At 37.3% G+C, this 15,842-nt stretch overlaps 1 protein-coding gene and 1 pseudogene across 1 annotated transcript in view; both read left to right on the top strand.

Annotated features, from left to right (window-relative positions):
* The window catches only part of Ncl-ps3 (nucleolin, pseudogene 3), a 415,248-nt pseudogene that overhangs the window by 22,494 nt on the left and 376,912 nt on the right, over nt 1-15,842 (top strand).
* LOC134485278 (alcohol sulfotransferase-like) overlaps nt 2,706-15,842 on the top strand; it is an 80,133-nt gene continuing 66,996 nt past the window's right edge. The window contains exons 1-3 of the mRNA XM_063281053.1: nt 2,706-2,838; nt 4,186-4,394; nt 4,533-4,632. Of these exons, the coding sequence (XP_063137123.1) occupies nt 2,706-2,838; nt 4,186-4,394; nt 4,533-4,632 (442 nt within the window). The remainder of the gene's footprint in view (nt 2,839-4,185; nt 4,395-4,532; nt 4,633-15,842) is intronic.

Here is a 15,842-nt window from a genome sequence, read left to right as displayed (position 1 = left end):
GGAGAATTTCTTGAGAAAAACACCAATGACATATGCTCTAAGATCAAGATTTGACAATTGGGACCTCATAAAATTGCAAAACTTGTGTAACGGAAAAGACACTCTCTTTAAGACAAAATGTCAACCAACAGATTGAGGAAAGATTTTTACCCATCCTGTATCCAATATAGGGCTATAGATACAAAGAACTCCAGAAGGTAGACTTCAGAGAGCCAAATAACCCTATTATAAATGGTACACAGAGCTAAACAAAGAATTCTCAGCTAAGAAATATTGAATAGCTGAAAAGTACCTAAAGAAATGTTCAACATCCTTATCAAGGAAATGCAAGTCAAAACAAACCTGAGATTTTACCTCATGCCAGTGAGAATGGCAAAGATCAAAAACTCATCTGACAACAGATGGAGGTGAGGATGTGTAGAAAGAGAAACGCACCTCCATTTTTGGTGGAATTCCAAGCTGGTACAGCCACCACTCTGGAAATAAGTCTGAAGGTTCCTCAGAAAATTGGACATTGTATTACTTGAAGACCCAGATATACCACTCCTGGGCATATACCCAAAAGATACTCCAACATATAAGAAGACACATAGTACACTATATTCATAGCAGCCTTATTTATCATAGTCAGAAGCTGTAAAGAACCCAGATGCCCTTCAACAGTGGAATGGATACAGAAAATATGGTACATCTACCCCATGGAGAACTACTCAGCTATCAAAAGTAATAACTTCATTAAATTCATAGGCAAATGGATAGAACTAGAAAATAACATCCCAAGTGTGGTAACCTAATTGCAATAAAAAACACACACGTTATATTCTCACTGATAAGTGGATGCTAGCCCCAAAGGTCAAATTACAAAGGATACAACCACAGACCACATGAAGATCAAGAAGAAGGATGACCAAAGTTCAGGTTCTGCAGTCCTTCTTAAAAGGGGAACAGAAATATTCATAGGAGGACAAATGGAGGCAGAGTTTGAAGCAGAGATTGAAAGAATGTCCTTTCAGAGGCTGACTCGCCTGGGAATCCAGTCCTTATATATACAGCTTCGAAAGCTAGAGAATATTGACGAGTCCAAGAAGTGCATGATGGCAGGAGCCTGATATAGCTGTCTCCTGAGAGGCTCAGCCAGAGTATGCCATATACAGAGGCTAATGCAAACCATTGAACAGAGAACAGGGTAACCATTGGAGGAGTTATAGAAAGGTTTTAAGGTACTGAAGTGGCTTGAAACCCCATAAGAACAACAGTACCATCCAACCAGATCTCCAAGGGACTATACCACTACCCAAAGAGTAAACAGGGACAGACCCATGGCTCCAGCTGCGTATGTAGCAGAGGATGGCCTTTTTGGGCACCAATGGGAGGAGAGCCCTTGGTACTGCCAGTTCTGTACCCCCCCAATGTAGGAGAAAATCATGGCAGAGAGGCTGGAAGAGAGGGTGGTTGAGGAAGGGGAGCACACTAAAGTAAGAAGTGTGGAGGGATATGATTGTGTCTTATGCATGGGAACCTGGAAAATGGAATAGCATTTGAAATGTAAATAATAAATATTCAATTAAAAATACAATAAAATAGTTTTTAAAAGAGGGAAGTTATTTAAAATGTAGGCAGCCAGCTTGTACTGGAAGAGCAAAAACCCAAGAAACTCACTAAACCAGTATAATTTCCAGTTCTTTTGTAAATACTTGTTCTTATATGCACAGGTAAATTTTATTCTTCTTTTTACAACATATGGAGACTCTTCCATAGATGTACAATGGGCTAAAATGGAGTTAATAATTGATAGCAAGGTGCCTAAGCCTAAGTAGTACAGCTTCAATATATCCTTTAAACCTAGGAGTCAAGGTAAACATCAGAGAGGACAGTACAGACATCCTCCAGTGTCCCAAGATTCCTCTTTGTAGAATATGTCTCTCAGACACAACAGAGAAAATAGACACAGGAACTGTTACAGTATAGTTATTCAAACAAATCAGCATAATAGCACGATTAGGCACACAAAAGAGGCCAGGAAAAATTCTATATGGTTATACCCTAGAAGAAGAAATACACCATATCAGTGGTTGCTAAGACATGGAGAATAAACTGTTTCTGAAGATGAAATCCCGCATTAATTTTCCAATCTCAACCACACACCTCAGCATACAAGCCCAACTGAATGGACTCAGTAGATTGACTATATATGTGTTATATGTGTGCATATATAAATAGAAAAATATTAAAGAGGAGATCATAAATATAAGAAACGGATGGAGGGCTTTGAGGGGAAGAAGAAAGGCAGCTAATGTACTATGAGCTTCTCAAAAGTACCTATAATTTAAATAAATTGTTATGAAAAGTTTCTGTATGATCACTGTCACTTTTCTGCATATTGAAATCATTCTAAAAGCTAAATTGTATTAGAATACAGTTTAAATTATCCTGAAATTTTATGTCCTATTATTTCTGAGTTTCTGTTCGGGGGTCATGAACTTGGGTGCACAAATGCAGCAGAATGTTCTTTGTATGAGTTCAAATTGCTCAATAAAATAATCCTTGTCTCTGTGTTACAATATTTATTTATTCCTATCAGTAGCTAGTTTCACAAGAGACTAGAGAATGTTAATGATTTTTTAATTGCACTATAAATCTTACCTCTCAGCATTTGCTATAAACAGAACAGGTGGCAAGGGCTGGAATACTAAAAGTTATTCATGATGTCAGACTATACTTGGTTTGAAGGAATACCTTTTCCTGCCTTTTGGTTTTCCAAAGAAATTCTGGAAAATAGTTGTAAGAAGTTTGTGGTAAAAGAAGACGACTTGATCATATTGACTTACCCCAAGTCAGGTAAGGACCTTCAGTAAGACTGATTCTGAATCGTATAAAGGAGGTTAGAGCTTTGATATTTATTTGTTTTGTGCGAGTAGTGGAGTCCTCTATATATCCAATGTGTAAAGTGGTTTGTGGGAATGGAGATTTGTGTGTGTTCCACTCAGAGAAAGATTTCACATATGACCTATGTGAGGAGAGTTGATCAGCTGTGGCAATAGAACAATGAGAGTATACCCTGAATCAGAATCTCAAATGCATTTATATCTGTGGTGAAGAGATAGAAAATAGGGAGAGTGATGAGAATAAAAAGAAGAAAGAGCATCAAGAGAAAAAGGACTGTATATGAGGTTATGTGGAGGAGAGGAAAGTGCCATGTAGACTTTCCATGGACCTTGTCCACGAACTGGCAACTGAAAACTCAAGAAATCAAAAATTGACAATATGGTGGTTTGGGGAATGGATGTTTGCACTGTGGAAGAAGTACAGAACTTGGGTAAATATTAGACTGCTGATATTGAAATCACAATGACACAGAAAATCTAAAAGCAGTGGGAATCCAGGAAAAGAAAGCCAGACAATATCAAACAAACACATAAACACAAATGTAACTGTGTGTGGTAAATGTACATGAGGGAATTAATTCATCCTAAAAAGAAATATTGTCATACATTGCAGCATTGTTGCATCTCAATGGCTGTAGCGCCCACCTCGACCAGCAAGGAAGACTCGACACCGTTGGATTCTTCTTAACAGCCTTTATTGCAGGAACACCTCATTGTTGATTCGAGGAACCCCGGGGAACAAAGGCACTCGCCTTAAATACAATACAAACAGTGGTTGTAAACTTGTCCTCTGGGGATTGGTGGAGTATGAAATGCCTTATTAGCATGAATATCACTCTGGCCTTGTAAATGCCAGATAACGCCAAAGACACACGCTTTGTGGTGTACCACAAACGACCACTCGATGTCAGTGCCGTCTTTAGCCGCTCCCAACAAATGGCAATGAATTAAAATCAGAAACGTAGTCTTAGAGGACAGATGGTATGACTTCATCACTGTGAAATATCTGGAAAAGTCAAATTCACTCCACCAGAATGTAGAATGATGGTGCCCCAGGGCTGGAGCAGATAATCCATTGGCAGTTTGGTGTTTACTGTGTATAGGGTCTCAGTTTTGTAAAATGAAGTCTTGAAATTAATGTTGAGTGAATACACTTTGCACTCACACAATGTGGATACTGTGAACACTACTCTATATGCTTGAAAGTGGGCAACACTTTAAATTTTATGGGTATATATTCTACTTGAGGCTTTTTTTTGCAGTACTGTTCAAATGAGTGACTTTTTTTCTTTTCATTCAGGAACGAACTGGCTGATCGAGATTGTCTGCTTGATTCAGACCAAGGGAGATCCCAAGTGGATCCAATCTATGCCCATCTGGGATCGCTCACCCTGGATAGAGACTGGTTCAGGATATGATAAATTAACCAAAATGGAAGGACCACGACTCATGACCTCCCATCTTCCCATGCATCTTTTCTCCAAGTCTCTCTTCAGTTCCAAGGCCAAGGTCAGTGTCCAATGGCTGAGATTTTCTTTGACTAATATTGTGTGAACTTATTTTACCCTGACAAGCCTTGGAGATCTTACAAAAGTATGAAGGTGGGATTCTTATGCATTAGGTGATGCTGATCTTTCCTTTCTTCAGAATAAATTAGACTATCAGGCTGTGGAGCATCACACAGAGATCCTGGGCGCTTTAAGAAAGAACGTGAAATATCACACTAGAACATTCAGAAACTACATGTGTAGGCCAAGCAGGGTTCAAACTTTAGCATATAGTGCAATATTACTGTACTCTTTTCATCAAAGTCAATGATCCAGTTATAACATATACCCCAAGCTCTGTGTGGGGAAATCACTGAAGACACAGTTGCTCATAGGAAAGCAGCCTGACAAGGCATCAATGTTCAAAGGTTAGTTGTACACACAGTGTTATGCTGTGTCTAGCTAACTATTGAGATTAGTAGCCACAGGAATCTGCCATGAAACTTAATGAGAATGACAAGTAGAATTCAGACATATCCACCTTCTCATCTATCATAGCTCCTAGTTAATAAGAAAGTTTTTTAAGTCCCTTTGCCATAGAATCTATAAATAGTTTATGCTGAAACTACAAAGACAAACTTAGAATGATCGCTCTTTAAAATGTCACAATGAATTTGTGACTATTCAAATATATGCATATGTCTTATCTGGATTTGGTAAATGTTTGGCTAGGGAACTGAAGCTTAAAGAGATGAGTTCTAGAATAATTGGCACAAAATTATGAAGAATGATTATTTTAATTTATTTCTTTTATGTTTAAAATATAATAATGAAATATAGTTACATACTTCATTACCCCTTTCCCCATCCAAAAATACTGACATATTCCCCCTTTCTTTCAAATATTTGCCTTGTTTTTTAAAAATTCATGTTGCATACACACACATATACATTCATAAATATATTCCTACATTTATATATTCCTACATAGATATATATCTATATTTTTCCTTTACTTTTATTGGACATTTTCTTTATTTACATTTCAAATGTTACCATTTTGCTGGTTTCCACACTGGAAATCCCCCACCTCACACTTCCCCCTGTTTCTATGATAGTGTTCCTCAACCCACCCATAGAGTCGCTCCCCATTCCATGTCATAATATTCCACTATATTGGAGCATTGAGACTTCACTGCCCCAAGGGCCTCTTCTTCCCCAGATGCCCTCCCTACAAGGCCATCCTCTGCTACATATGTAGCCAGAGTCATGGGTTGATCCATGTGTACTCTCATTGGTGGTTTATTCCATGGGAACTCTGACCTGTCTGATTGATTGATATTGTTGTTCTTCCTATGTAATTATCAATCCTTTCAGCTCCTTCAGTCTTTTCTCTAACTCCTCCTTCGAGGACTTATATTCTTTTCCGAATGGTTGCTTGTAAGCATCTGCTTCTGTATTTTTCAGGCTCTGGCAGAGCCTCTGAAGAGGCAGCTATATCATGCTCCTCTCAGCCTGCACTTCTTGGCATCCACAATACAGTCTGGGTTTCGAGACTGTATAGGGGATAAATCACAATGTGGGGTAGTCTCTGGATAAATTTTCTTTCAGTCTCTGTCCCACACGTCCTCCAGTGAATATTTCATTCCCACTTTGAAGAAGGATTGAAGCATCCAGACTTTGGTCTTCCTTCTTTTTGAGCTACATGTGATCATGAATTGTGTCTTGGGTATTCTGAACTTTTTGGCTAATATTGACTTATCAGTGAGTCCATATCATGTGCATTTTTTATTTTATTTATTTATTTATTTTTGTGATTGAACTACCTCACTGAGGATGATATTTTCTAGTTCAATCCATTAGCCTGTGAATTTCATGAAGTCATTGTATTTAATAGCTCCATAGTGTCAATGTACCAGATTTCCTGTACCCATTCCTCTGCTGAAGAGCATTGGTGTTGTTTCCAGAGGAATGGGTCAGTTTATTTGCTTCTATTGGCTGACCTACAGGTAAAGCAGCACCATCTGTTGAAAATGCTTTCTTTGTCCCACGGGATGGTTCTAACTCCTTTGTGAAAGACCAAGTGGCCATAGGTGTGTCAGTTCATTTCTGCCTCTCCAACTCTATTACATTTATCTACCTGACTGTCTCTGTACAATACCATGCAGGTTTTATCACTATTTCTCTCTAATACAATTTGAGGTTAGGGATTGTGATTCTCCAATAAGATTTTTTATTATTCACAATAATTTTTGTTATCTTGTTTTTTTTTTTTGTTATTCCAAATGAATGGGCAAATTGCTCTTTCTAACTCTGTGAAGTATTGAGTTGGAATTTCGGTGGAGATTGAGTTGAATCTGTAGATTTCTTTTGACAAGATGGCCATTTTTATAATATTAATCCTGCCAATTAATTATGATGGGTGATTTCCCATCTCTTGAGGTCGTCTTTAATTTCTCCCTTCAGAGAAATTTTCTTTCCCTTGCTTGGTTAGAATCACATCACAGTTTTTATATTATTTGTGACTATTGTGAATGCTGTTGTTTCCCTAATTTCTTTCTCAATCTGTTGTGCTTTGAGTAGAAGGAGGCTACTGTTTTGTTTGAGTTAAGTTTGTATCTATACACTCTGCTGAAGTTGTTTATCAGGTTTAGGAGTTCTCCTGTGGAATTTTTGGGGCCACATAACCATATTCACTATCATCTGCAAATAGTGATATTTTTACTTCCTCCTTTCAAATTTGTATACTTTTGACCTCTTTTTTATGTTTACTTGTTTTGGCTAGGAGTTCAAGTACTATATTGAGTATGTAGGGAGAGAGTAGGCAGCCTTGTATAGGTCTAATTTTAGTGGGATTGCTCCAAGTTTCTCTCCATTTGGCTTGCTATCTACTTCTTTTACTATGTTTATGCATGGGCTTTGAATTTGTGATATTTCCAAATCTTTTATCATGAAGTGGTATTGAGTTTGGTCAAATGCTTTCTCCACATCAAATAAGATGATTGCATGTTTTCCTTTGAATTCATTTATAGTAGATTATGTTGATGTATTTCTGCATATTGAACCATCCCTGCATCCTTAGGATGAAGCCTACTTGAGGGATTGTTTTGATATGTAATTGGAATCACTTTGCTAGAATTTTATTGAGTATTTTTGCATTGATATACATAAGGGAAATTGGTCTGAAGTTCTCTTTCTTTGTTGGTGTTTGTATGGTTTAGATATAAGTGATATTATGGCTTCATAGAACAAATGGGTTAATGTTCTTTCTGTTTCTATTTTGTGGAATACTTCGAAGAGTATTGGTGATAAGTCTTCACTGAAGATCTGATAGAATTCTGCATTAGACCCTTCTGGTCCTGGGCTTCATTTGGTTTGAAGATTTTAATGATTTATTCTATTTCTTTAGGGCTTATGGAACTGTTTAGATTATTTTCCTGACCCTGATTTAACTTTAGTATTTGGTATTTGTTTAGAAATTTGTCCATTTCATCCAGATTTTATGCTTTTTTTAAGTACAGTCTTTTGTACAAGTATCTGATGATTTTTTAATTCCCTCAGTTTTTTGTTTTGTCTCTAATTTCATTTCTGATTTTGTTAATTTAGATACTTTCTCTGTGCCCTTTCTTGTTGATTTTCTTAAAGTACTATCTCCTGGTTTTGTTGCTTTTTTTGTATATATCTTTTAATACTTTCTCGGTTGATTTCAGCCCTGAGTTTGATTATTTTCTGCAGTCTATTATTTCCACTTAGGTGTATTTGCTTCTTTTTTTTCTAGAGCTTTTATGCGTGCTGTTAAGTTGTTAGTGTATGGTCTGTCCGGGATTTTTTTTTTTATTTTTAGGCACTGAGGGCTTTGAGTTTTCTTCTTAGCACTGTTTTCCTTCTGTCTCAGAAATTTTGGGTTTGTTGTGCTTTCAATTGCCTGTATTTCTAAATAGTCCTGAATGTAGTTCTTTCTTGACCAAATTATCATTGAATAGTGCACTGTTCAGCTTTCATGTATATATGGGCTTTCTGTTGCTTTCTTGTGATTGAAGTCTAGCCCTTTTGCCTGGTTATTTCTTAGGATGCATGGGATTATTTCAAACTTCTTGCATCTGTTGAGGCCTGTTTTGTGATCAGGTATATGTTCAATATTGAAGAAGGGACTATGAGGTGTGGAGAAGTATATTCTCTTGTTTTAGAATGAAATATTCTATCAATATCTGTTAAATCCATTTGATTCATAACTTCTTTTAGTTTCTCTCTGTCTCAGTTTAGTTTCTGTTTCCATGATATGTCCATTGATGGTAGTGGGTGTTGAAATATCCAACTATTATTGTGCAAGCTGCAATATGTGCTCGGAGCTTTAGTAAGGTTTCTTTTATGAATGTAAGTGCCCTTGCATTTGGAGCATAGAAATTCAGTATTGAGTGTTCATCTGAATATTTTTTCTTCTACAAGCATGAACTTCCTTATCTATTTTGAAAACTTTTGGTTGAAAGATCATTTTATTTGATAATAGAATGTCTACTCCAGCTTCATTCTGGTACCATTTGCTTGAAAACAAATTTCTTTTACTCTGAGTTAGTGTCATTGTCACTGTGGTATGTTTCCTATATGCAACACAATGCTGGGTCCTTTTAACCTGTCCTGTCAGTCTATGTCTTTTTATTGAGGAATTGAGTCCATTGATGTTATAAGATCTATTAAGGAAAAGTGTTGCTTCCTATTATTTTTGTTGTTAGAGATTGAATTATGTTTGTGTGGCTATCTTATTTTGTGTTTGGTGAAACATTACTTTCTTGCTTTTTCTAAAGTGTGATTTCCCTCCTTTTGTTGGGTTTTATATCTCTTATCCTTTGTTGAAATCCATTTGTGGAAAGAATTTGTTTTTGTCATGGAATACCTTGGTTTATCCATCTATGTTAATTGAGAGTTTTGCTGGATATATCAGCCTGTGCTGACATTTGTGTTCTCTGAGTGTTTGAATGAACTCTGTTCAGGATCTACTGATGTTTAGAACCTCTTTGGAGAACTCTGGTGTAATTCTGATAGGTCTGCCTTTATACGTCCCTTGAATTTTTCCTTACTATTTTTAATATTCTTTGTTTTGTACATTTTGTGTTTTTATCATTATGTGACAGTATGAGTTTCTTTTCTGTAACAATATTTTTGGAGTTGTGTATGTTTATTGTATGTTCATGGGTATCTTTTTCTTTAGGTGAGGGAATTTTTACTCTTTAATTTTGTTGAAGATATTTACTGGCCCTCTAAGTTGGGAATCTTCACTCTCTTCTGTACCTATTATACTTAGGTTTGGTTTTCTCATTTTGTCTTGGATTTTCTGGATGTCCTGGTTTAGGAGTTTTGGCATTTTTCATTTTCTTTGACTGTTTTTCCAATGTTTACTTTGGTATCTTCTGCACTTGATATTCTCCCTTCTATCTCTTATATTCTATTGGTGATGCTTGCTGATCTCTTGACTCCTGATCTCTTTCCTATGTTTTCTATATCCAGGGTTGCCTTTCTTTGTGATTTTGTTATTGTTTCTATTTCCTATTTTAGAACCTTGATGGTTTTGTTCAATCCATTCACCTTTTTTGCTTTTGTATTCTTGTAATTCTTTTTTTTCACTTGCAATAATGAAAATTTTATTTCAAGATATTGTGATAGGTATATTTGCATAGAAATACATAAAATCCAGTAAGTATATTCATTAATAGATACAGTGACTAAATTTGAAAATTTCACATTTATACTACTATCAAATATATCAAGTTTTATCATATTACTAAAATTTTAAAGGAACATTTTTTTTAGTTTTATGATCTACTTAGATACATTTGTGATTCTTTATTTGATTAGTTTCTTTTTTTTTTATTAACTTGAGTATTTCTTATATACATTTCGAGTGTTATTCCCTTTCCCGGTTTCCGGGCAAACATCTCCCTCCCCCCTCCCCTTCCTTATGGGTGTTACCCTCCCAACCCTCCCCCCATTGCCGCCCTCCCCCCATAGACTAGTTCACTGTGGGTTCAGTCTTAGCAGGACCCAGGGCTTCCCCTTCCACTGGTGCTCTTACTAGGATATTCATTGCTACCTATGGGGTCAGAGTCCAGGGTCAGTCCATGTATAGTCTTTAGGTAGTGGCTTAGTCCCTGGAAGCTCTGGTTGCTTGGCATTGTTGTACTTTTGGGGTCTCGAGCCCCTTCAAGCTCTTCCAGTTCTTTCTCTGATTCCTTCAATAGGGGACCTATTCTCAGTTCAGTGGTTTGCTGCTGGCATTCGCCTCTATATTTGCTGTATTCTGGCTGTGTCTCTCAGGAGCGATCTACATCCGGCTCCTGTCGGTCTGCACTTCTTTGCTTCATCCATCTTGTCTAATTGGGTGGCTGTATATGTATGGGCCACATGTGGGGCAGGCTCTGAATGGGTGTTCCTTCAGTCTCTGTTTTAATCTTTGCCTCTCCCTTCCCTGCCAAGGGTATTCTTTTTCCTCATTTAAAGAAGGAGTGAAGCATTCACATTTTGATCATCCGTCTTGAGTTTCGTTTGTTCTAGGGATCTAGGGTAATTCAAGCATTTGGGCTAATAGCCACTTATCAATGAGTGCATACCATGTATGTCTTTCTGTGATTGGGTTAGCTCACTCAGGATGATATTTTCCAGTTCCAACCATTTGCCTACGAATTTCATAAACTCGTTGTTTTTGATAGCTGAGTAATATTCCATTGTGTAGATGTACCACATTTTCTGTATCCATTCCTCTGTTGAAGGGCATCTGGGTTCTTTCCAGCTTCTGGCTATTATAAATAAGGCTGCGATGAACATAGTGGAGCACGTGTCTCTTTTATATGTTGAGGCATCTTTTGGGTATATGCCCAAGAGAGGTATAGCTGGATCATCAGGCAGTTCAATGTCCAATTTTCTGAGGAACCTCCAGACTGATTTCCAGAATGGTTTTACCAGTCTGCAATCCCACCAACAATGGAGGAGTGTTCCTCTTTCTCCACATCCTCGCCAGCATCTGCTGTCACCTGAGTTTTTGATCTTAGCCAATCGCACTGGTGTGAGGTGAAATCTCAGGGTTGTTTTGATTTGCATTTCCCTTATGACTAAAGATGTTGAACATTTCTTTAGGTGTTTCTCAGCCATTCGGCATTCCTCAGCTGTGAATTCTTTGTTTAGCTCTGAACCCCATTTTTTAATAGGGTTATTTGTTTCCCTGCGGTCTAACTTCTTGAGTTCTTTGTATATTTTGGAAATAAGGCCTCTATCTGTTGTAGGATTGGTAAAGATCTTTTCCCAATCTGTTGGTTGCCGTTTTGTCCTAACCACAGTGTCCTTTGCCTTACAGAAGCTTTGCAGTTTTATGAGATCCCATTTGTCGATTCTTGATCTTAGAGCATAAGCCATTGGTGTTTTGTTCAGGAAATTTTTTCCAGTGCCCATGTGTTCCAGATGCTTCCCTAGTTTTTCTTCTATTAGTTTGAGTGTGTCTGGTTTGATGTGGAGGTCCTTGATCCACTTGGACTTAAGCTTGTACAGGGTGATAAGCATGGATCGATCTGCATTCTTCTACATGTTGCCCTCCAGTTGAACCAGCACCATTTGCTGAAAATACTATCTTTTTTCCATTGGATGGTTTTGGCTCCTTTGTCAAAAACCAAGTGACCATAGGTGTGTGGGTTCATTTCTGGGTCTTCAATTCTATTCCATTGGTCTATCTGTCTGTCTCTGTACCAATACCATGCAGTTTTTATCACTATTGCTCTGTAATACTGCTTGAGTTCAGGGATAGTGATTCCCCCTGAAGTCCTTTTATTGTTGAGGATAGCTCTAGCTATCCTGGGTTTTTTGTTATTCCAGATGAATTTGCAAATTGTTCTGTCTAACTCTTTGAAGAATTGGATTGGTATTTTGATGGGGATTGCATTGAATCTGTAGATTGCTTTTGGTAAAATGGCCATTTTTACCATATTAATCCTGCCAATCCATGAGCATGGGAGATCTTTCCATCTTCTGAGGTCTTCTTCAATTTCTTTCCTCAGTGTCTTGAAGTTCTTATTGTACAGATCTTTTACTTGCTTGGTTAAAGTCACACCGAGGTACTTTATATTATTTGGGTCTATTATGAAGGGTGTCGTTTCCCTTATTTCTTTCTCGGCTTGTTTCTCTTTTGTATAGAGGAAGGCAACTGATTTATTTGAGTTAATTTTATACCCAGCCACTTTGCTGAAGTTGTTTATCAGCTTTAGTAGTTCTCTGGTGGAACTTTTGGGATCACTTAAATATACTATCATATCATCTGCAAATAGTGATATTTTGACCTCTTCTTTTCCGATCTGTATCCCTTTGATCTCCTTTTGTTGTCTGATTGCTCTGGCTAGAACTTCAAGAACTATATTGAATAAGTAGGGAGAGAGTGGGCAGCCTTGTCTAGTCCCTGATTTTAGTGGGATTGCTTCAAGTTTCTCTCCATTTAGTTTAATGTTAGCAACTGGTTTGCTGTATATGGCTTTTACTATGTTTAGGTATGGGCCTTGAATTCCTATTCTTTCCAGGACTTTTATCATGAAGGGGTGTTGAATTTTGTCAAATGCTTTCTCAGCATCTAATGAAATGATCATGTGGTTCTGTTCTTTCAGTTTGTTTATATAATGGATCACGTTGATGGTTTTCCGTATATTAAACCATCCCTGCATGCCTGGGATGAAGCCTACTTGATCATGGTGGATGATTGTTTTGATGTGCTCTTGAATTCGGTTTGCCAGAATTTTATTGAGTATTTTTGCGTCGATATTCATAAGGGAAATTGGTCTGAAGTTCTCTTTCTTTGTTGTGTCTTTGTGTGGTTTAGGTATAAGAGTAATTGTGGCTTCGTAGAAGGAATTCGGTAGGGCTCCATCTGTTTCAATTTTGTGGAATAGTTTGGATAATATTGGTATGAGGTCTTCTATGAAGGTTTGATAGAATTCTGCACTAAACCCGTCTGGACCTGGGCTCTTTTTGGTTGGGAGACCTTTAATGACTGCTTCTATTTCCTTAGGAGTTATGGGGTTGTTTAACTGGTTTATCTGTTCCTGATTTAACTTCGATACCTGGTATCTGTCTAGGAAATTGTCCATTTCCTGAAGATTTTCAAATTTTGTTGAATATAGGTTTTTATAGTAAGATCTGATGATTTTTTGAATTTCCTCCGAATCTGTAGTTATGTCTCCCTTTTCATTTCTGAGTATATTAATTTGGACACACTCTCTGTGTCCTCTCGTTAGTCTGGCTAAGGGTTTATCTATCTTGTTGATTTTCTCAAAGAACCAACTTTTGGTTCTGTTGATTCTTTCTATGGGCCTTTTTGTTTCTACTTGGTTGATTTTAGCTCTGAGTTTGATTATTTCCTGCCTTCTACTCCTCCTGGGTGTATTTGCTTCTTTTTGTTCTAGAGCTTTTAGGTGTGCTGTCAAGCTGCTGACATATGCTCTTTCCTGTTTCTTTCTGCAGGCACTCAGCGCTATGAGTTTTCCTCTTAGCACAGCTTTCATTGTGTCCCATAAGTTTGAGTATGTTGTTTCTTCATTTTCATTAAATTCTAAAAAGTTTTTAATTTCTTTCTTTATTTCTTCCTTGACCAGGTTATCATTGAGTAGAGCATTGTTCAATTTCCACGTATATGTGGGCATTCTTCCCTTATTGTTATTGAAGACCAGTTTTAGGCCGTGGTGGTCCGATAGCACGCATGGGATTATTTCTATCTTTCTGTACCTCTTGAGGCCCGTTTTTTGACCAATTATATGGTCAATTTTGGAGAAAGTACCATGAGGAGCTGAGAAGAAGGTATATCCTTTTTCTTTAGGATAGAATGTTCTATAAGTATCCGTTAAGTCCATTTGGCTCATGACTTCTCTTAGTCTGTCTACATCACTGTTTAATTTCTGTTTCCATGATCTGTCCATTGATGAGAGTGGGGTGTTGAAATCTCCCACTATTATTCTGTGAGGTGCAATGTGTGTTTTGAGCTTTAGTAAGGTTTCTTTTACATATGTAGGTGCCCTTGTATTTGGGGCATAGATATTTAGGATTGAGAGTTCATCTTGGTTGATTTTTCCTTTGATGAATATGAAGTGTCCTTCCTTATCTTTTTTGATGACTTTGAGTTGGAAATTGATTTTATTTGATATTAGAATGGCTACTCCAGCTTGCTTCTTCTGACCATTTGCTTGGAAAGTTGTTTTCCAGCCTTTCACTCTGAGGTAGTGTCTGTCTTTGTCTCTGAGGTGTGTTTCCTGTAGGCAGCAGAATGCAGGGTCCTCGTTGCGTATCCAGTTTGTTAATCTATGTCTTTTTATTGGGGAGTTGAGGCCATTGATATTGAGAGAAATTAAGGAATAGTGATTATTGCTTCCCGTTATATTCATATTTGATGTGAGGTTATGTTTGTGTGCTTTCATTCTCTTTGTTTTGTTGCCAAGACGATTAGTTTCTTGCTTCTTCTAGGGTATAGCTTGCCTCCTTATGTTGGGCTTTACCATTTATTATCCTTTGTAGTGCTGGATTTGTAGAAAGATATTGTGTAAATTTGGTTTTGTCATGGAATATCTTGGTTTCTCCATCAATGTTAATTGAGAGTTTTGCTGGATACAGTAATCTGGGCTGGCATTTGTGTTCTCTTAGGGTCTGTATAACATCAGTCCAGGATCTTCTGGCCTTCATAGTTTCTGGCGAGAAGTCTGGTGTGATTCTGATAGGTCTCCCTTTATATGTTACTTGACCTTTTTCCCTTACTGCTTTTAATATTCTTTCTTTATTTTGTGCGTTTGGTGTTTTGACAATTATGTGACGGGAGGTGTTTCTTTTCTGGTCCAATCTATTTGGAGTTCTGTAGGCTTCCTGTATGTCTATGGGTATCTCTTTTTTTAGGTTAGGGAAGTTTTCTTCTATTATTTTGTTGAAGATATTTACTGGTCCTTTGAGCTGGGAGTCTTCACTCTCTTCTATACCTATTATCCTTAGGTTTGATCTTCTCATTGAGTCCTGGATTTCCTGTATGTTTTGGACCAGTAGCTTTTTCTGCTTTACATTATCTTTGACAGTTGAGTCAATGATTTCTATGGAATCTTCTGCTCCTGAGATTCTCTCTTCCATCTCTTGTATTCTGTTGGTGAAGCTTGTATCTACAGCTCCTTGTCTCTTCTTTTGGTTTTCTATATCCAGGGTTGTTTCCATGTGTTCTTTCTTGATTGCTTCTATTTCCATTTTTAATTCCTTCAACTGTTTGATTGTGTTTTCCTGGAATTCTTTCAGGGATTTTTGCGATTCCTCTCTGTAGGCTTTTACTTGTTTATTAATGTTTTCCTGTGCTTCCCTAAGTGTGTTCAGGTCTTTCCTGAAGTCCTCCAGCATCATGATCAAATATGATTTTGAAACTAGATCTTGCTTTTCTGGTGTGTTTGGATATTCCATGTTTGTTTTGGTGGGAGAATTGGGC

Source organism: Rattus norvegicus, chromosome 1 (genome assembly GCF_036323735.1).
Source record: "Rattus norvegicus strain BN/NHsdMcwi chromosome 1, GRCr8, whole genome shotgun sequence".
NCBI lineage: Eukaryota > Metazoa > Chordata > Mammalia > Rodentia > Muridae > Rattus > Rattus norvegicus.
This window is presented reverse-complemented; position numbering and strand designations above follow the sequence as displayed.